General features: G+C 51.6%; 1 protein-coding gene across 14 annotated transcripts in view; it reads left to right on the forward strand.

Annotated features, from left to right (window-relative positions):
* Nucleotides 1-1,204: 1,204 nt before the first annotated feature.
* The window catches only part of mbnl2 (muscleblind-like splicing regulator 2), a 38,353-nt gene continuing 18,181 nt past the window's right edge, over nt 1,205-21,376 (forward strand). For 5 of the 14 annotated variants that reach the window (XR_005120778.2, XR_005120838.2, XM_037479574.2 and 2 more), the window contains exons 1-2: nt 1,206-1,520; nt 9,959-10,794. Coding sequence is in view for 5 of the 14 variants with exons in the window: in XM_037479574.2 (XP_037335471.1) it covers nt 10,621-10,794 (174 nt within the window). In the remaining 9 variants the exon portion in view is untranslated. Of the gene's footprint in view, nt 1,521-4,949; nt 5,281-5,967; nt 6,176-9,958; nt 10,795-21,376 lie in introns of those variants that run through there. The other 9 variants (XR_005120819.2, XR_005120831.2, XM_037479297.2 and 6 more) reach the window with 4 other exon arrangements.

The following is a 21,376-nucleotide window of genomic DNA, read 5'->3' on the forward strand; positions in this document are numbered from 1 at the left end:
TGCATCAAATGCCACAATATATTGTGACACAAGGCAGAAGCACATGCCGACCACCACCCCGTCTGACTCCGGATTAATCATTGATTGGCAATAAATTGAGCCCATAAAGGTCTCTACTTCGAACAGCTGTTGTTATGAAATATCACAGCAATAACTAACACCGTCTTCATCCCCAACACCGCGGATGGCCTGATTCCTGTCAAACTGCGATGCCTTCATTCCTGGTACCATTCCACTGAAGCATGGCCTTGGACCTGACAGAGCAGTCTGTGATGGCTGTGTTCATTGTCCGTGCGCTCAATAGGCAGCACATGGCGTGGGCAGCAGTCAGTGGGGCTAAATTTGTGCCTCTCTGCTCATTCCGGGGATATTTGTGACTTACTCCTTGTTGACTCGCTGTGCTTCTTGCTGACAAAGGGTCTCTGTGTGTCACGGATCGCTAAATCCAGCCAGCTGCATGCAATTAGCCTGCAAAATGCTGGGGATGTACATGCTCCTCTGCAAAGCATCAAGTGGTGACGATGTGCCGATTTAAATGCTTTGATATGCTGAAAAAAAATGAAATGGGGTTTCTGTTGTTTTTGCAGTTTGGTGTCTTGTGGAATTGGAATTGGTGTCTTGAAGAACATATCATAAGTTTATATATCAACATACTGTATGTTTATATGGAGATGCTTATAAGAATGACCACATATCCTATGTCTATATATATATTTTAAATAAATATATTTATCGAGGGAATCATGTCTTGGAGGACATTACTGTACATTAGTCAAATAAACATGTTAGAAATTATGGGAATAAATACATTTTCTCACAGAATAAATTACAGTTTTTTTCAAATGTCTTTAATCTTCTCAATCTTAATCATTTTTTCGATGGCAGGTTGTTTTGACGGACAGACAGGAAGGCACTGGTCCATAAATCAGTGGCCACATCTTTCGCCACAAGGAGATTCACTGTTGTTTCCTAGGTAACGAGCACCCCCTCCCTTTACCCTTGGTTCATCTGGACTGTACCACTTTCCCTGCAGGGTTGAACATCTGTTGTTTATCGAATAGAAGTAAATCCCCGTGTTAAAGTTGAACAAGCTGTTGTAACAAATTACAACATCATATTATTTCTCCTTTAGTTTCCGCTTATAACATCCGATATAGTTCATAATCAATACGTAATTAATGTTCAGACCTTAGTCCTAACCCCCTAGCGAAGCACATCCAACATTCCTCGAACTGTCAAAATCGCTTGTTGCTTCCTACCCTAGTCTGAAAAGTAGTTAGCGAGCTAGCGTGTAGCGAGTTAAAGCTTACTTCTGCCTTTTCAATAAAATACCGTTTTTCGAAACCGCGAAAAGTTTTCCCAAGGATAGAAAAAGTGAGGAGTCTCGTCCGAAGACCCATATTTTTTCTTCTCCCCGTCCTGTTCCCACCGTTCGAAGGTCCCGTCACAACCGAAATAGCGCTCTCAAGAGGCGGCGGTGGCTGCTGAAGTGCAGCTGGATGTGACAGGTTCGTCATCAGGTAAGCTGCAGGTAGTTAGCTTAGCAGCTAGCGCCGTACCCGTCTGGCACTCGCTACGGCGCTGCAGCGAGCGTAACAGTTCTTTTAAGCAGTTAACGTGGCTAAAATGGTTGTAACGGCGCTGCTTCGGTGCATTAAAACACTAAACGCTGGTGTCCGAATTTGCTACGCTAGCTCATCATAACTGGCCAGATGACGTTAGCTAATGGAAAGAAGTGAAAGCAGCCCCATAGTGAAGCAAATTAAATCGGCATGCGTAGTGGTCCCCGTGTGCCTTTCCTCGGCTCGGCTTAATGCTGTTTCACGTCAAGTAAACAATGTTTATAATGAAATCACCCGGGGACGGGCTTGATAATAACTCATTTATTATTGATTCCATCTGCGATATTCAGTCCCCGTTATTACGTGATGACGTTGTCATCATTGTTGCGAGGTGCACTCGAAGTACAAACAACTTGCTGTTGTGTGTTACTTTTCAAATGCAAATGTGAAAGCACAATAACCCTAATTGCGCCTTGACTAATAGAGTGTTAGATTTAATTGCTGTGTGCAACAAAAAAGAAAGGAGTTCTAATGAGTCGTGAGTGGAGGCACATTTTAAATCTATCGCAGCTTGGCTGAGCTGCAGCTTTTTTTTCCACCTGGGTAAGGTTAATAAGTTGTGATCAGGCTTGTTGCCATGTCATGTACAATAATTGGTGCTTCTAAAAATTGCTAATTGACATCTCAGAGGAGGATTGCACCAGTGGAAAGAAGTATTAGTACAACAATATCACAGCAGCTTGTCATTAATGGAATATGTTGTGTTCATTAAGGCTATTAAAGTAATTGCACACTTGAGAAGGACATAGCAGTCGGCAGCACACCAGAACAGTTTGTATAATCATCGGAGTGAAACCTTGGCCTTTAATGTTCCCTAGGATTAGAATCAGATTGACCTAAAGAAAACGGTTAGTGTTTGATCCAGAGCCAGCAGCAGTGTTAATGTAAATAATCCAGTACTTCCTGGTTAATCTTTTGAACTCGGTTTAATTGCACAGCTTTGAGAGACGCTGGTTGACCAGCGGCCCACACATCCGCTTATTTATTCTCAATCATCATGTGGACTTGTGTGACGGGCTTGCGAGAATGGGTTTGGAGCGGAAGGAAGCGCAACTCTGTGCCGCTTGATATTTGATTACGGCTAATAATAGAAAAAGACAGCTGCCTTTTCATTGATCTGTCTTCGGTGCCCTATTTCTGAGCCCAGTTTTTTCTGTCCCCCCCCCCCCCCCCCCTCTCTCGGTCATGTGCAACTATCAGTCAGTGCCACCTAATACAGCATCCTGCGCTAGTTACCATTTTTAAACTGGTTTAATTCATCAATTCCCATTTGTCTAAATTAGCCAATGTTTTTGGGGAAGGCTCCCTTTTGTATGCGAAAAGGAAGGCGCTTTGGGCCACACCGTCCGGGATCTCGCTGTGCGTGAGCGAGCGAAATCGTTTGGGGTCAAACAGGAGAGGGATGATAAGAGAGGGGGGGGGGATAACATGTGGGAAGGAAACGGCTCGGCCTGTTTGTCTGCCGGGCCTTTGTTTGTTTTCCTGTCGGACAAACCTATTTAGACGATAGGCCGTCTGAGGTCTGCCGATGGAAATTAGCTACAAACAGCAGGCTTGTTAAACATTTATTATTCAGTAATGTGGTTATCGAGAAGTCGGATGCAGCCAAATGAGGAATTGCTAAGATTCATCTATCAGCGATGACGGAGCAGGCCCGGCAGTCCAACTGCTGTTCATGCGGAATATCATTCCGCATGAATGATATTGGGTTGTTTCATTTTCCAGTTTCATCCTGCAGTAATATACTGTTTTTTCTGCCTGCGAGCATTCCTGCTCCTTTAATCTGCCGCATCCGTCTGCGGCGTAGTGAGGCTACATTTGCAGCGAGGTGTAAGGTGACACTTTTTTTTTCACAAAGGCTGACATCTCCCCCGCATCCCTGCTCATATAATGGCAGAGGGCTGTCTGTGATTTCATTACAGGTGCTCTGATGCCTAAGATGACGTCAGTGTTCGGCGTCACTTGCTGAGGTGGCCAATTTTTCATGCCTCAGAGATAACCCCACCCCCCCCCCCCCCCTCCTTCCTCCATCCCCTCACCCTCCAGCCCCCCGACCCCCATCGCCTCCGGTCCATTTGACAAATACATTCCCTGTGGAGCATCGCGCCATTAAAGCATAATGCGAAACGTGTTTAGCCTCATCGATGTCAACGAAACGCCCAGGCTGCTGCGTCATTCACAGCCTTTGTACGAGACAGAGGCAGAGAGGGAGACAGACAGACACAGAGAGACACAGACACAAACAGGGAGAGACACACAGACACAGATAGAGAGAGACAGACGGTACAGCAGTTCTATTGAATCCGGATTGAAAAGTCATGAAGCTGCTTCTCTGACTCATCAGTTTCTGTGACGCTCCGGTTTCACGGCTCATGTGATGCCAACAGGCATGTCATCAGCTGAGTAGGGCGGGTTTGGGAGTGGGGAAGGTGGGGGGAGGAAAGGAGACGGACCAATGCTTTCACGTCCCAGCCACCGCCAATCTTCCTTTTTTTCCCCTGTCTTCCCCAAAGCAAATGCCAATCGCAATAACAACAACAGAAATGGTCGCCACGGTGCGATTTTGCGGTCCAGTCTCGGGAGTTTGAATAAAACCCAAAGATGCCTTTTAGAAACAGGCCAAACGTAAAGGTGAGGGAAAGGAAAAGAGACGTGTCAGTGGAGGAGGGGGAGACTGGTGTGTCTGGTGCGTGGGGGTGTGGGGGTGTGGGGGGGGGGGGGGGGGTGGATGAGTTTAGAGGACAGATGCTGAGGGGAGGTAGAGGAGAGTCGGAAGGGGGAGGATGCGCGGTGCTTCGGTTTCCTGGGGGTGGTGTTAAATGTGATGACAGGACATCGACAAGGACGCGGCGGATCTTCATTACCATTCGACTGCAGCAACTCCATGGTCGGTGCTTACTTGTGCCGCGCCGGCGTACAAGTCGGCACTTTACGTTCCCGGAGCTCGTTGCCTGTTAGGAAACGATCGGGCTTGTGCCGATTTGGAATTGTTAACACAATCAAGTTCACCCGGAGAGGGAGGGGCAAAGAATAACTAACGTAGCAGCTAGTCGAGTGAGGCATTAAATTGGGGAAATACCTTTTAAAATCAGCATTCAGGGGTTGTCACCGTAGGCACGGTCTTCACCCAATCACACAGTCCGCTCCGCTCCAATGTAGAGGCGCCAAAATCTGTGATTCCGAACAAGCTGCCTTTCCATTGGCCGGAGCCGCTAAGGGGTAGGAACCTTGCCGCAGGCTGGCTGTGCAGGAAGGGGGCCGGCTCGAGGTGTGTGTGTGTGTGTGTGTGTGTGTGTGTGTGTGGGGGGGGGGGGACTCGGCTGAAAGTGTTTCAGCCGGATAGTTGGAGTAGACACTCTTCTGCTTCCTGCCCGCCCGCCTGCCTGCCTGCCTCGCTCGCTTGCTCCCTGGACGAGAGACAGAGACAGAGAGAGAGAGAGAGAGAGAGAGAGAATCCCTGTCTAGGCATGGACCCCCGGCTGCAGCACTGTGCTGAGGAATGACAGCAGTTCATATGGTCATTAGCCCCCGTCGCTGAGGCTGAAGGGAAAGCTGCGCTGTGGCTCAGTGTCACAGAAGCGCCGGGCGGCTCCTGAGTTCGGGACAGACACAGAGACAGAGAGACACGCAGCAGAGCTACGGGACCCAGCGGAACGAGGTGGGGAACGACCGTCCCGTAGGACGGCTTTATCTTTACCTTTTTTCCTCCTCCCCCACCTGCCCCCCCCCCCCCCCCCCCCCTACTCCCTCCCCCTTTTTTTGTGTGGAAAGGTTATTTTCTTTCCAGGAGTTTTTTTTTGCTGCAGTACTGCATTCCACTCTGAGTGGGGAGGGAGGAGAGGGAACGCTGAGGGAGGGTGAGACAATATAACCGCGCGTGGGATAAATGCACACGAGTGCCGTGCAGTAATTACGCTCGCAGCGTTCGCCAGCGCCGTAATGGACTTTCTCTCTCGACTCCAGAAGGAGAGGCGTCATCACAGAATTCAACTTGCCCCCTTCCCTCGGTGCAAATGTCAAGAGCTTTACTTTTCTCTTTTTTTCTTTGCCACACAGGCTACACATTTACCGCTTTGTGCGCTCCTCGCAAAGTTTAACAATAACAATAACAACTTTTTGGGGTGGTTTTCTCTCCCCCCCCCCCCCCCCATATAACAAGGGCAAAGGTTGTTTGTTTCAGAACGGGGGGGGGGTTGATGTTTTGACCCGGTTCCTGTACGTGGACACAAATAGCTGAAACATGGTGAAGCTGATGTGTTAGAAGAGGCATGGTCGACGCGTCTCTCGCCGCGTCTGTCCAGATTATTATCGCCCCCGCGGAAAAAGGTCCGGGGTGGTGTCACACGTCTTGGCTGTTGATCAAGAGGGGGGGGAAGTGGGTGTTTTTCTAAAACGGAACATCAGTTCAGCCCTTCCTGTTGCCGAAAAGAATGAGATGAGTCCTAGCCAAGTAGCGAGTCCTCTACTCTCCGATGCAAATTGCACCACGGGACAGTATTGATAGGATTAAGTGTTCGGGAGGTTTTTCCAGACGCCTCTCCGTGACACCCGGGGTGAGTTTGCTGAATCATCCGTCTTTAAGTGCTGTAATTTGAGGGGCTTAAGACTCTTTTGATAGGCGTTCACTCAACATTTCAAGCGGCGTAGTCTTTTTTCCGACCCTCGATTTGAAGGGAAGCGCCTCTCACAGTTTTTCACGCCTTCAGATTGAGTGAGCTCAGGCTTTCTGCTAATCATCATGTTTGTCCAAAACGCCCCCTCCACCGCCGCCGCTCACCACTGGCGGCCAGCCTTTCCGTAATTAGCCGATGACTTGCTTATGTCCCGTGGCGTAAAAGCAGGAGAGAAGCACTCTCACACGGAACAAGTGCGTTCCCAGAATACCGAGGGGCCTGTGAAACGAAGCAAACCACGCAAAGCGGGACACCGTGGACGTCCAACGGGGCGTCCGAGCCGGCCCCTGCGTCACGTGCGGGAGCCGTCCGGCGGTCACATGTGGTTTAGCCGGGGCTATTACGATACGGCTCACACCTATCTGCTGACTCCGGAGAAAAAAAGGCTCCACGCGTGGCCTCTGGACAGCAGCTCGGCCCCGGCAAAGCCTCCGCTGAGCCCACTCACCCCTCCTTATCGCTAATGGCACTTGATGATATCGAACTCAAGGAGCCCGTAGATTATGCCAAGGACAATTTCATAAGCGTCATAACGTCCATAGTATTAGAGAGGAATTAGGCCGCAGGCTGTAGCTAGGCTCTGATCTTACCTGGAGGATGCGAGGGAACGTTTTGCGAGGCGATGATGTCACGCTGGATGGAAGCTGGGTTCGCTCCACTGGAGACATTATGATAAAACCTTCAGTGTTTTGCTCCTCTCGTTTTCCATTACTCACTGGAAACCCAACGTTTTCCTATTTTGCTTCAACAATGAGGCCTCTCTCTCTCTCTCTCTCGCTCTCTCCCGAGCCTTGAAAGAAAAAAAAAAACATTGACCACTTGATCCCCTCGGCCATGCAAATGACCGTAGAAGAGTGGTTCAAAATGGTAATGAATGGAAAAACGTCCACTCCTGTTTGCTCTCGCCCGTCACAGCCGCTTGCGTTTCGGCAACGACACCTGGCTGACGCCAGGGTCCAGACCCAACGGAGGGTGGAGGTGGGGGGAGAGCGCGGGGGAAGCTTTTCGTCCGGGCCCGAGCAAACGCTGTCACCCGAGGTACCGGACTAAGGGGCTATACGCGGGGCCCTCGGAAGTCAAGCAAATTACTCTCGCTGGAGACGCCGCGGATCTCGTTTCAATTAAGCAGCATGACCGAGATAATGCCGCCGCCAGCTGGCCGCCAGTGCCGCGGTGCTTTTTCTTCATACCCTCTGCCCTCCTCACCCCTCCCTCCCCCCCCGGACTCCTCCGGGCCAGGCTGTCCCCGTCCGCCGGGACTGGGGCCGAATCGCAAGATAAACAGGAAGTACAGCGCTGCAGTCTGCAGAGTTTTGTTATAGCTCGAGCGGTCCCGCGTGCGCCTGGAAAGAGGGAGGGCAGCCGTGTTCACATCCACGCGCCGAAAGCAGGAAGATTCGCGCGTCCATTTAAGTAAAATAGCTTTGTGACAGAACATTTGATCAGGCTTTTCTTGTCCCTTGAAGGACAGCAGGAATGTAGCCAGCTTATGATTTGGGCCATGCGCGGTCCTGTCTTTCCCTTTGGCATTGTGCTGCTGGAGCCTGGCCGCGCTAAGCCCAGCGTAAACTAACCCGGGTTAGTTTACGCTGGGCTTAGCGGTCCAGGAAGAGCTAAGCTAGCCCGAGCCCCTGTCACCAAAAGGCACCGGTCCAACCATTGCCATTCTTGTCTCGGTCGAGAGTCTTCCATGAGCAGGCTTTACGGTGAAGCAGTTTTTTTCGACCCCGGTGTGTTTGAGTTCCTCCCGCTCTTAAAGCGGGATGACAGCAGGGGCTTTGGTGCGTTTCAGATGAGCGGGAGAGAGACGGGGCCCAGGCGTCTGAAAGCAGGTTACCAGCACACAGCTGTGTCTTTAAAGCTAATTCGGCGAAGCTGGCGCATCACACTGGCTGGCGGTTCGATGGATTGGTTCGGAGCTTTCGGTTCTCAGCACATCTGGGTTGTTTGTTTGTTGCTTTTCTGCTTTTATTTTGTCCTGATATAATTTTTAACCCACTCTGCATTTTGCATTTTATGATGGACTTTATTGGTTTTCCGTCCATCGTCTGTCAAGTTGAGTCAGGGATTGATCCAGGCCCACTCTCAAAACAGATTTTGAGCGTCACCCTTAATAATAACAACAGTTGCTTGGACAGCAGTTAAATGTGCTGGGCATATTGCGCAACACACACAAGTCTACAGACAGCACGGGAAGAGACATGATTATGATCGTAGCCGTACCCTTACCCACGTGGCGCTCCGTTTGATCCCAAGGCCACGAATAGCTTTTCGTGACTCAAACATTGCGTGAATGTTGCCTGCGGAGCCCAAACAACACTCACCCCCTCATCCCTGCCGTCGACCCCACTACTCTAAACCTAACAACTTTGATAGAAGATCTTCCATCGTCCGAGGCCATGTCCGTTCCCGAGGAAACGGCGCCGCGGTCCGTCGGCACACGTGGGCTAAGTAGGTTAGCTCGATCGCAGACATCTCATGGCTTCTAAAAATACGGAGGGATTAATTGCTAAAGGTCAGATCTGACATGATTCTCTTACCTGACTTTACTTTCTGCCGCGATTGGCTCTCTTCCCCCCCCCCCCGCCCCCCTCGCCCAGGGGAGACGGTATGAAATGAAATCCTGCCTTGGAGAGCAGAGCCTGGGCGTCAGGAAGCTCCACATCTCATTTCACACGATCAGCACTAAAGTGGGACGATGTGATTAGCGGGACAATGGTCCGGATTCATCGGGCTTGAAGCGGTTTGGCTTTTTTTTCAGGGAGGGAGGGAGTGGGGGGGGGGATTTCAAGGGTAAGAGGGTCGTCTCTCGGAAGCCGATCCACCTCCGCTTGACCGGAGACAAAAAAATAATAATAACCTCGACCAATTTTTATCCGTAAAACAGAATATGTTGCTGTGTCCTCTTGGTCTTAAACAAAAACAAAAATAAAAGTACAAACTAGAGTACCGAGAAGAAAGCTTTTCAGGCAGGGTTACGATGGAGCTTATGCATATACGGGGCCTGAACACCTGTTTAACGGCTGCGCATGAAGGGAATTTGTTAAAGAAACAATTATTCCCTTCACACTTGTGTGGATGGTTTGAGTACAGGTCTCAACAGGCCCCCATTAAGATCGAGCGGAGCCTTCAGAAGTGGGACAGGTTTCCTTTCCCAAAAAGCACAGCGTTGTCTCGGTGCGTCGCTCCCACCCGTTTCTTGCTCACATGTGTCAAGGAGGGGATCCTTTAACCCGAGCTGCATGTTTTTACAACCCTTCTCCTCCATCACTCGCCCCCCCCCCCGTTACAGCAGAAAAACATTTCCAGGTGTGCCAAAAAGAAAAAAAGAGAGTAGCTTATTAATGGGTTTTGTACACTCGAGCTAAAGGTCACTTCCTTGGATTGTTTGGTCCGGCTATTGTCCCCTCCGCCCCGCCCTGTCTCTCCCAGGACACTAGACGGACACAGAAGGCCGTCGACAGGACAGTGCCCGGAGCGCAAGCACACGTCACCCCGCCCCCTCCCCCCACCTCGAATGCGTGTCTCTGCCGTATAGGTCACAACCTGTTCGGGCCTTTTTTTTTTTCATTTCGTTTTTTTCTCGCACTGCTATTGCCCGTTGAAGCTCGTCAGAAGAAGCCCAACCCTTATTTATCACTCTGTTTCTCTTCTCTCTTTCAGATCACTGACTGAAAAGTGCCTTGTGAGACCACGTCATACTGGAGGATCCCCGGGGCGTTGCTTTTCTCTCATGACAACCGAGCCCCCTTTTTTTTCTTTTTTTTCTTGTCCTCACCTGAGCTCAGTGGGAAGAAAGCGAAGCGGTGGAGGAGCTACCGCACTGCGGCCCGATGTGCCAAAGCTCTCGAGATAGTCGGCAGTGCAGGGTTTTAAACCATAAGCGAACCGCGTAGTTCGGGAAGACCGTGCCGTCGCACCTCAGAATAGCACCACCTTTGCCCCCCCCCTTTGACCCCGTCACCCACCCTTGCGCAGAAATCATCGCTCCCGCAACGGTCATCTCGGAGACATCGGTGCAAGGTGGAGTCGCCGAGCATGCCGCGTCAGAGGTCGCCAGCTGAGGCTCACTGATTGATGAACAATTAGCCGGGTCACCCACACGCAGCCGCGCAGCCCCATGCGCCGGGCACCGAGACTCTGCCAGTCCTCCACCGGCCTCCCCCGTTCACCCCGGCAGACCGCTCACAGCCGCGTGTTCTTTCAGATTTAGACGACTTTTGTTTTTGTTTCTCTCCCCTGCTGGAACGCTCGCAATCGCCCCCCCCCACCCTCAGAGGAATCGCTCTCCGCTCCTCCCCTGCTGCACGGCCGGCGTTGCTGACATGGCGCTGAACATCGCCTCGATGCGGGACACAAAATGGCTGACCCTGGAAGTGTGCCGGCAGTTTCAGAGAGGGACGTGTTCGCGCGGCGACGAGGAATGCAAATTCGCCCACCCACCCAAAAGCTGCCAGGTGGAGAACGGGAGGGTGATCGCTTGCTTCGACTCGTTAAAGGTGAGCACTTCTGAGCGCCTCCAGGATCCGTCCTGTGCTTCTTCCTTCTGTCCTCTCCTCCCCGGAGCACAAAAAAACCTGTCACGCTTTCACACTCGGACCGACTTTAGGCACATATGAATAATCGGATCGCGCCTCTGCAGCGGCGATATCGCATCTGACACCGAATGTTACGACTTCGCAGCTCCTCACGATGGGCGGTGTAGGTTGTCGGCTCAATTTAGCACGTCTCAGGTCTCCATGCTTTTCTTCAGTTAGAAGCCTGACCTATGAAGTTAAAGGCCCGTAGAGGAGTGTGTGTGTGTGTGTGTCTTTAGTTTTATTACACGGGAAGGTCTTTTAATGTTACTAGGCCGTGTCCATCATCTGCGTATGTGGGCGAACATCTGATCGCCTCAAGTCATTCCAGGGCTTCTATTCCCGGGTGAGCGTCAGCTGTCACACACACACACACACAGCCGCAGCCCGTTGTGTCATGTTTGGTTCTCACGGATGCCTTTTGCGAGAGACGTGGTTATTCTTTTTTAGTCAGGATCTCAGTTTGTTGTAATTGACCACATGCGGTTAAAGTATTTATTCCTCGAATAAAGTCCTGCTGTTTTTTGGTTGACCCCTTTCCTATTGAACCGTTGGTGAAATATCTTAAAGTAGCTCAACCCCAGACACCTCCCCAACAAGACCCCATGTGCTGCATCCAGGAGCAACCCATTGTTTTAATCTGCGTCAAAGTAATAAAAATAAAAAAAACACAGCAGTGACAATGATAAATACCCAAGGAAAGTGGAGCAGAACACTGAAACTGTGTTTTTTTTTCTTCCCTCCCCCCTGTAAATATTGACTCTAGCTCCGTAGCACGAATGTAGCAGTGCAGTGACGCCTGGGCATTGCACAAGGTTGCGTCCGAGGTCATAGTGACCCCGATCTACCATTTATGCGGCTGCCCTTGAGTCCGGTGCAGCAGTCTCCTCCCACCGACACCTCCTGAAGCCGACCTCCTCGCCTCCCCCCCCCCCCGCGCGTTCCGACCCCGCCTGCTCACTGCGGGTTCCTTTTTTAACGCTGCTCATTGCAGAGTTTCAACGCAGGCCGAAGCAGATTTTGGCAAATTTTCTTGGTCTTTTTCATAGCCGGACCCTAAGTGCAGCCACTCTGTCACGTTCTCTCCGCCCCGCTCTCCTTGTCACGCAACCCGGCGATGGAGCGAGAATACAGGACGCTCTGTGCTTTTAAACCCCCCCCCCTTTCCCCACAAAGGACTCTCCTCGTGACGGCGCAGAGAATGGATGCTTTATTATGGATCGGGGGGGGGGGGAAATGTGTTTGGCTCCGCGGCCGGCTGACTTCCACCCCCATTACGCCGGTGTCGCCTGTCCCGGGTCTTCTCATCTGGTTATCGCACCCCGGGTGTTGGCTAATGATAAGAACACGTTCCGTAAACACGTGAAAGGTGCAGCTCAAGAGAGGAGGAGGAGGAGGAGGAGGCGCGAGCGCTTGTAACCCTCCTGCCGAGGCAACTGCTTCCTCGTAGCCAGATCTCTGATTCAGCACCCAGCTGAGAATAATTTCTAGGTATTGGTATTTGCCTGTAAATGATAGGTGTCTCCGACTGGCAAACTCCTCCGTTACGTGGTTTCTAAAGATTGTCACGCGTCGTAAACACAACCCGGCACCTCCGGTCAGAGGTCGCAGGGTGTAAATTACATTATATGAGAGACTTGCATCTCACAACCGGGCCGTTTCAGGTTTTCCCATCGCGAGGTCACAGTTTTGGAAGTAAGAAGCAAGTTCAGTGCAAAAACACTCCGACCTAAGCGACCTAAATACCCACTTTTTTTCTGCATTTTTCTGTCGACCGGAAAGCCTCTGCCTCTGCTCCGGGCACTTCTGAAGGGTCACGTCTGGGGAATCGTCCTCCTGCTCGGCGTTGTGAGCTTTAGAAATAGTCTCTCTACGTCACATTTGTCAACTCTGGAAGTGGGACACGGCCGCTTCATCTCTGTCCAACTGGGGCTGCGTCCACAGTGGACGGCTCTTGTTTCGTTTCCAGTGAGACGTGGCGCCCAAAGTCGACTGTGGCGACCTCGACAACAGGAGTAGCAGGAGAAAATGTTCCCCTCAACCTCAACATTTGCACGCAAACTCAACATCGGCAGAACGGGGCGGGCGGCCGCTGCGCGCAATGGTGTCTTGTTAGAATATAGAATGTATAATAGTTGTTACACCTACACTCCCATACATGATTTTAAAAGTCTAAATACACGCCAGTTATAAAGATCAAGGCGTCATTCATGCGTGAAGCGTCATTTAAGGCACAACTGTGTCTAAAGGAGCATCGCAAACGATGCGTTGCGATCCGAGCCGTTCCTTCCTTCAGGCCCCTTGATACTTGATGACTTGGCGACGGGGAGGAGGGGGGGGGCTGTGGGAAATGAGCGAGACCACCTCTGTTAACAGGCTTAATGCAATCGACCCCGTCATGTGATGGTGTCTCACAGTAGCCCTGTTGTCTTATTCTTGCAGTTCTTCTTCTCTCCATCCCCCCCCCCCGTGCATTCAAATACCAGCAGCTGTCTGAAATATGACATAACCCACGGGGGCAGACTTGGAATAAAGCAGACAATAAGCAGCTCACAAAAGGGATTGGGATTAAGACAGCTATGTTTTCCATAATGCATGAAATGTGTGCGTGTCAGATCACATGTCTGATAACGAGGTCTGTGAAGGCTTCTTCTTCTTCTTCTTTGTAGAACACAAAGAAAGTGGCAAAGCCAGGAACGCAGTAGAAGGTGCACACAGGTGTGTGGTGGTATTTCTTCTTCTCCGTGTCCCCCCCCCCCCCCCACCCCGGTGGTGTCCCTCACTTTGTAAGAACATCTTAATCCGGATTGTGCTGCTCAGGGGCATGGGACAGCTGAACCCCGTGTAAATAAAGAAGCGAGAGAACATGGAAGGAAGGGAAGGTGTTTTAAAAACGAAAGGACAGGGAAGAGAAGAAGTGACTCCACCAAAGGAGTGAGGAAATAAAGGCGGCATTAAGCCACAGCGGGGAGGGGGGGGGGCGTCCACAGCGACATTTTCAAACCAATTATCCAAGATTGTGATCAGGAGTGAGAAGGAAAGTGGCCGTGACCTTCAGTCAACCTTCAGTCAGAAACCAGGAGGTGAAAGTTAAAAGCTGACGGAGAACCGAACACCACTTTTCTTAATGTTTACACACTCCTTATTTAGCCCCGGCTTCCTCTCCCTGGGCTTTTTCCCGGGGCTCCTTACGAAGCCTCAGCGAACATGAACCTTAAGCCCTCCCCCCCCTCCCATTCCATCTCTCCTCTCTTGTTTTAAATGATGGGCTCGGCCGCATTCCTCGGCGTAATCCTCTCGAACCGGGCCACGCCCTGGGCAGAGCAAACATGTGGAGGGGAATGCTCCCGGCTCGGCCGGGGTCTCTCACACACACACACAGACACAATGAGGCACAGATTTGGGCTTAACGCGGGGGGGGGGGGGGGGGGGGCGCGGCATGCTTTGATGAGTCCGTGCCTCCCGACCGGCCTCTTCCTGTACGGACACACACCCTCGCTGTCTTCACTGTGCAAACCACGCCAGATTTCATTTGATCCCCACCATTACTTTAGCTGATAAAGATAGGACGAGACGGGAGGCGACTAAGTCTCGTGACCCAGGTCCAGGTAGTCGGTCAGTCCCACTGCATGTAGTGTTGTTCTCACTGGACAGGTGGCATAAAAAAGAGATGTGTAAGACCATTTTTTCAGGTTTAATTTAAAAAAAGCGAAATAAAGATATGTATTAGAGAATGACCTACAGGTTTCTGATGTTCATTCACCATCTTCATTTTTAAATTCTAAATCCAGCGAGTCTCAATCCGACTTTTTCCTTCCACCATCTCACTGTTTTATTTATTTGAAATCTGTCTTCCTGTGAAGCAACATGTTTGATTAATTTGGACCGTGGATGGATATTTGCGAAGGCTATTGATTTCACTACAGAAGACACAGCACTGGGCTGTACTGAGCTCGATCAGAGGACCTGATATCGTAGGGTGCATGCTGGCATTTTAGCTGGGTCACTGCTCTGACCCACGTCTGTGTGTGTGTGTGTGTGTGTGATAGACAGAGACAGCAAGTGTCTCTACAGTCTACTACTACTCTCTGAATATACATGACAATTATTTAAATTTGTTGTTAATGCTACAAATGTAGCGCTATGTCTTGGACTACGACTACGGCGTTTTAATGTCTGTTGTTTCTGAATAACAGCTTGTTGCCATGGACACAGGTCTGATCTCCGTTCACAGCGGACTATTTTCTTTGGTGGAAGCGGAAGCTGTTCGGGTCCCACTCACACACGCACACACACCCCCGCCCCCGTCAGAGTCAACTCCCCAACGGCGAGCAACCCGCTGTCCGTGAGCTTGTTTCCAGCTTTTAACCGCTTCCCTGAGAACGCACGTGTGTGTGTGTGTGTGTGTGTGTGTGTGTGTGTGTGTGTGTGTGTGTGTGTGAACCCACAGTTCATCCACTGGCTTTTAGTACTGCTGCTTTACAGTTTCCATTTATTTCTTCTATGTGGGCATTTCAGCCCTTTTATGTGGGCAGCCAACCTAAAAATATTCCATAAAAACAAACAACGGAGAATAGTGGGGTAGTGCTACATGTGAAGGTTGTGTCCAAAATCAAGCAGCAGCATTACAGATGTGAATGCACACATATATACCTACAAGACGTTATAGGTTTATATACATATAATAATAGTAATGATCCCAAGGGTTTTGTGACATAATATCGGTCTGCAGTTTCCCCACCACTCTCCTCATAGTCTTTGTTGTTTCATATATATTGGATCTCCATTGTATGTTCTAGCAAGCGTTTGTCCCATTGAACCCGATGGGAAAGTCTTCCCATCTGCTGTACCGGTGTCTCACCTGGTCTCAATCCACCCACCATCTCTGAGTCATCCTCTCTACTGCCCACAGTGCAGATAAAGTACTACGATCTCTGCAGATGGTTTTTTCTCGCTTTTTGTAAAAAAGAAGAAAAAAAAGAAAAAAACATTAAACCAGTGCTGCGAAATCAACACCGTTGAGTCACATTTGTTGATTGCCTTTCCAGGTGGACTCAAACTCCCTCACCGCATGCAGTAGCCGACCTCTGCCGTAGAGGGGGGGGGGGGCTCGCCGCGGGCCCGACCTTTAGTGCCGCCCTGGTTAATTATTGATACGTAGCTCTATCATTGCACATCTGACGGATTGAGGTTGCTCTCATCTCAATTTCTTCCGTGTTGGTTTCTTTCTCTCTCTGATGGGGAGAGATGTTCCTCGCGGCGTTTGCCTTGGCCCACATTGAACATGGAAATGTATCCTCGTTTCAGGGGAATGTGAGCAGTCCTCCCCACCTGGCTTCTCTGGAGTCACGTCCTCTGATCATTAAAAAAAATGACACTGACAAAGACACAGAGCTCAAGATGCTCCACAATTCCCTCTCAGCCACCCCCTCACTCACTCAGACACACACACACATGCACACACCGAGGGAGCCAGAAACCGTTAGACGGACAGGCCCAGCTGTCTCCCAGGGGCCCACTTTTATAATGAGACCAGAGATTCTTAATTGGCTCAATGTAATGAGGCAACAGAAATGCAATCTTTAGGGGCCCTCCGTTTTTTTTCTTTTTTGTCGAAAGGCCCATTAGCCCGTGTCAAACGGGCTGTTGTGAACCAACCCTTAGCGCGACATCCCGATCCCACGTGAAGCTCTGACGGCACAGAAGACGTCTCGGCCCGCCATGTCAGCAGCAACACCATTGTGTGCGCAGCAAGGCGAGCGCCGACAGTGATTGACACGAGCGCGCCCGCTCCAAAGTGGGGACGCAGTGTGCCTCTCCGTAGACTCATTCCCCCTGCGAGGAGGGTTCTTGTTCTGGCTCGTGTTCGACGAGTGGCAGTTAGGGGTGCCCGTTAAAGGCAGCAAGCCGAAATAATCTAGTTCCAAGAGGTATCGAAACTTCTCAAGTCAAACCACCCGTGCGTTTTTCTTTTGGACCTCGAAACCAGAAACGAATGACTTTGTGCGGTTGTGACTCTCAGCCATCACTGCAGGCGTGCTCCAATTTAATGGAGACGTATGATTGGTCTACCACAGCGCTGCAGTTGAGTGTGCGGCTTGTTCTACAAAGTTGGTACCCGGCCCCTGAGGGGCAGCGACGGACGGCGCATTCCCAAATGAAACTTTTCTGAAAAAGCTCTGGCCACTTCCTTCAACTCTTATTCCACACCCTTGTTGGGCACGTTGGTGATGTCACCGCAGCACAAGCCCGTCAAAAGCAGGGCGGAAATCTGTTACCGTGCGCTATTCGAGCTATTTGAGACCTGGTCCGGGCTGGAGGTATTCCTTGTGTCATGGCCACGTAGGGGGGGCCATACCATAAAGGTCAACCTCAGGTCACAGCGGCATATCTGTGACTGTGTGTGTGGTGTGATGGGGGGGGGGGTGTGTGCAAAGTTCATGGTCGAAAGTGAGCCGGCCAATTTCACACCCAGCAGATGCCTGCACCAGTGACCCGCGGCGACAGGTGGGGGACACTAATTGGCAGCGCGCACCGTCACCGAGTGGGGCGAAGCCACGGTGGGTGAGGGAATGAGGGACGGACAGCAGGATGGGCGGGGAGGAGAAGCGATGTCGGCGGGGGGGGGGGGTGGGGGCGCTTAGGCTTAATGATCGCCCACACACCAATGTTTTCTTTCTTTTTTCTTCCTTACAAAAAGAAAAATAAGGGAAGTAAACAAACAAGCTGCGCGCTGCTGTCCCGCCTCGCCTCTGTGTCCTCCATCCTTATCAGGACGTTTGTCAGCGTGTCCGCGAGGACTCAGAGTGTCCTCAGAGGCCTCATCATCCTAACCGACAAACAACACGCCGATCCACCTTACTCCTTACCCCCCCCCCCCCCCCTCCAGGTTGCGCGTAGCAACTGCAAAAGTGCTCGAGAGGAACGAGACAGTATTACTCCTGTCGTGGTGTATTATACCCCCCCCGATACTATAAGATAAGATACATTTTCTAGAGATCAGCTTCTCAGTGGAGTAGCTGGCCTCTCCGGTACCTGATATGAATTACCACTCACTTTTTTTATTTTTTATCTTCTTTTCAGCCAAGGCTTTAATCTCCAAACTGGGGAGTAAGCAGCCGTCCGACGGCTCTGCCCCTCACTGCTGAGTGTGTGCGCAAGAGGCTTTGATGAATAGATCTTCATCTCATTATCCGCCTTTATCTGTTTTATGGATTTACACAACTCTGTGAGACGCGCGGTCGATAGTGTCGGCGGAGAAGGAAGATGTAGGCTCGCCTGCTCTTGTACTCTATTCTCGCCCTGTTTGTTTGATTTCTCTCTCTTAGCATGTGCGGCGGGATCCAGTTATTCTTAGAGCGCCGCGGAGAAGTGGCAGCTTTGATATCGTCGGGGGAGCGATTGAGATTGCGCTGGGAGCGAATGTGAAAAATTAGGAGAATTAAAACAAGGCCTGCTGGCTCCCTGCCGTTTCCTCTCCAGGTGGGTGGGTGGGTGGGTGGGTGGGTGGTGGGAGGGGGGCGCTGTGGCACAGTTCTCCCCCCGAACTAGGCCATCAACATCACCTAACCCATTTCTGTAACAAACAAAAAAAAGCCAGTTGAAGTTGGCGAGCTGGCGCTTCGGCCTGTCAGCGGACCGAGGGGCGTTGCCGTTTGTTGGGGAAGTGAGACGCTCGGGACCTTGTCAGGTACATGCCTGTGTCCCTGCACCTGTGTGCAGATTAGAGGAGCTCTGGAGGGTGGGTTTCATGTCTCAGCAGGATTAGACCTGGGCCCTCGGAGGTGACTCCGACCGCCACCCCCCCCCCCCCCCCCGAAGAGAATCAAGGCGAGCATCGCTGCCGTTCCATGAAACATAATTCATGTTCGGTTTCATAAAAGCTCCTTTTGTGGCAGAAGAAGAAAAGCGTGCTGCATAACTGCTGCATAGATCAGTGCTCTTTGACAATTTGGTGAAGATCCCCTTCTTAATAAAGAGGGGGGAACTTTACCGGGCCCTTCTTGACGAAGGCCGCACTTCTCTTTCTTTCACGGCCACATCTTCCACACTCACACACTGGGACCCTTTGAGCGGAGACACACACACACACTCACACACACACACACAGCCCTTCACATCACCTGCAACCTTCTTATCCGCAGTGCGAGCCAACACGCTAGCATGTGGTCTTCAGCTGACGCGCGACACTCAAGTTCTCCGAGGCGTCGCCACGCGGAGACGATGCGAGCCAAGCGCGGCTGCTTGATGCCGTCGCGCGTGGACACGGTCGACCTTTATTACACGTCTGGTACGGAGGCAGGACTGCTTACTTATGTGCTTTATCCTAACCCCCCCCCCCCCCCCCCCCCCGCCTCCCACCAGCTCTCCTCATCTCTCTCTGCTCGGGTAAGCCAGCCGGCGCTGCTCGTCCATCAGTGGGATTACAGCCGCTGAAACAAAGGCTCTTAATTACTGCTGAGGCAGCACAGTCGGAACCGTGTGAGTGTGTGTGTGTCTGTGGCCCCTGGTCTCTGTCCGCCGAGCTGAGGGTGTTTCCTCGTTTGCACTCAGTGCCGTTGTCCCAAATTGTTTCCGGGGTGGGCTAGCCGGGCCAAACCTACCCGATCCCACTACCGTCAGCTCTGCAGCTCCACTGTTCCCCATCGATTCGTGCTCCCCCACAAATTTAAGCAGAAAGCCTTTGCATCATTGCATAATGGATCTTCAGTGGTTCCCGGTGTCCCGGAGCCATGCTTGCTTGCTTCAAACAGATCCATTAGTCCAAACGGATCCATTAGAGCCCCCCCTCCCCCAAAAAAACAAACAGGATCCTTAAGATGGAGCACTTTCTGTGTTTTTGAAGATGAAGGGAGGCCCTGTGCATGTGCATCCACAGCGAGGATCACTGGGTCTGCTTTCTCTTTTTTTTCAGCCTTCTGAGAACTGTAGGGCCTGTCGTCTTTTGGTGTCTTACAGCTGGCAGAGGGGCATGGCGGGGGGGGGGGGGGGCGTCCACAGAAGTGGTCCCCTTGTGAACTGTTATCGGCTGACCCATAACCGGCGGTTCGTGCCCCTGGAAAACAAAACTCTTACGGAGGCAAACGAGAGAAAGGGAGACATTATAAGCGAGAAGAATCGCCGGCTTTCTGCTCCCAGCGACGCCCCGCGAGAAGGCCCGGCAGCGGGGAAGCCGAGATGGAAGGGGCCCGGTCCATGCGTTTCACCTTCTGGAAGCGGCGTGACCCTGAACCGATCGCCGGTTCCACACGGCACTAGAGGCCGGATGCGAGGACGAGGCCTTAAGGGAGAAAAGGAAAGAAAAAAAAGAGATACCAGGAGACAGAGATCATATCCCAACCCCCTCACACCTCCTCTTGTCAAGCAACAGGTTCTTCGATTACGCTCTAAGGGCATTACACGTATCACAGGCTTCACGTCAGAACAATTAGGGTCCGCTTCTCAGAGCGGGCCTCCCCCTCTCCTCCTCCTCTCCTCCACCTCCTCTCTGTGCTCGCGCTGCTGACCCTGCAACTTTGTTTTTCTTCGTTCTTGGTGTTTTTCCTGATTATCCTACCCCGCCCCCGACCAGCCCCGCGCCCCGATTCGTCTCCCTGGAAAGGCGGCCTGCCAATACTGCCGGTCCCTCCGCCAATTCGGTCGCGGGCGTCAGATTTGACATCGCGTAGAGCCAAGGGAAACGATCAGGGTCCATCGATATGGTTTCTGGGCTGTGAGGGAGGGAGGGAGAGAGAAGAGGCGGCTCTAGCCCTCCCCCCACCCTTTAAGGGTATGTAATCTAACGTTGCCTTTACGTTAGACATTTGCCCCCCTCTGTCAGCTACAGGCAGTGCGGAATGGGCATCGCTGAAATGCCATTCTGCAGAGGGGGGGGGGGGGGGGTGGAAGACTGGCCCCTCTGTGTCTGTGCCACCCACAGACACACAACAGTCATCACTCCATGGCCATTCAGCCAGGCTGATGAAGGAGGCAGGGGGTTCGGAGCGGGGTGGGGGGAGGGCTTCTGCCACTGACGAATAGGGCGGCGTGGAGCCCAGTCGGGGGGTGTTATAAATGGGCCTGTAAATGGGTTATTCTGTAGGTTCTAATTATGTTTTTCAGTCTGGGTCAGTTCCGTGGGGGGGGGGGGGGGTCGTGTGGTAAAAAACGATTGTTCAAATGCGTTGTCAGTCGCGGCGTCATTCGCTGTGTTTTTTGTGTTAAAAATGCATTTGATTCCGTCCGATTCTCCTTCTTTTGAGCAGTGAGATGTCACAGGCGCATCGCACGGGGTGCAGCGGCGCTCACTCACATCACAAGGAGACTCAAAAAAACACGACAAGAGCCGGGTAACAAGGTACGAAGGGAGAAGTGGGTCACAGTGCGGAGGGGCTGCCAGGTTGCCATAGCTGGAGCACTGCGGCACGAGAGTCATGTGGTGTTTGGGCCGGAGAAACGTCGCTGTGGCCTCCTCAGCACTCTGTCACTGGATTTGGATGGATCAAGGGGGGGGCGGGGTTGTCAT

The sequence above is a fragment of the Pungitius pungitius genome, chromosome 3 (assembly GCF_949316345.1).
Source record: "Pungitius pungitius chromosome 3, fPunPun2.1, whole genome shotgun sequence".
Lineage (NCBI taxonomy): Eukaryota > Metazoa > Chordata > Actinopteri > Perciformes > Gasterosteidae > Pungitius > Pungitius pungitius.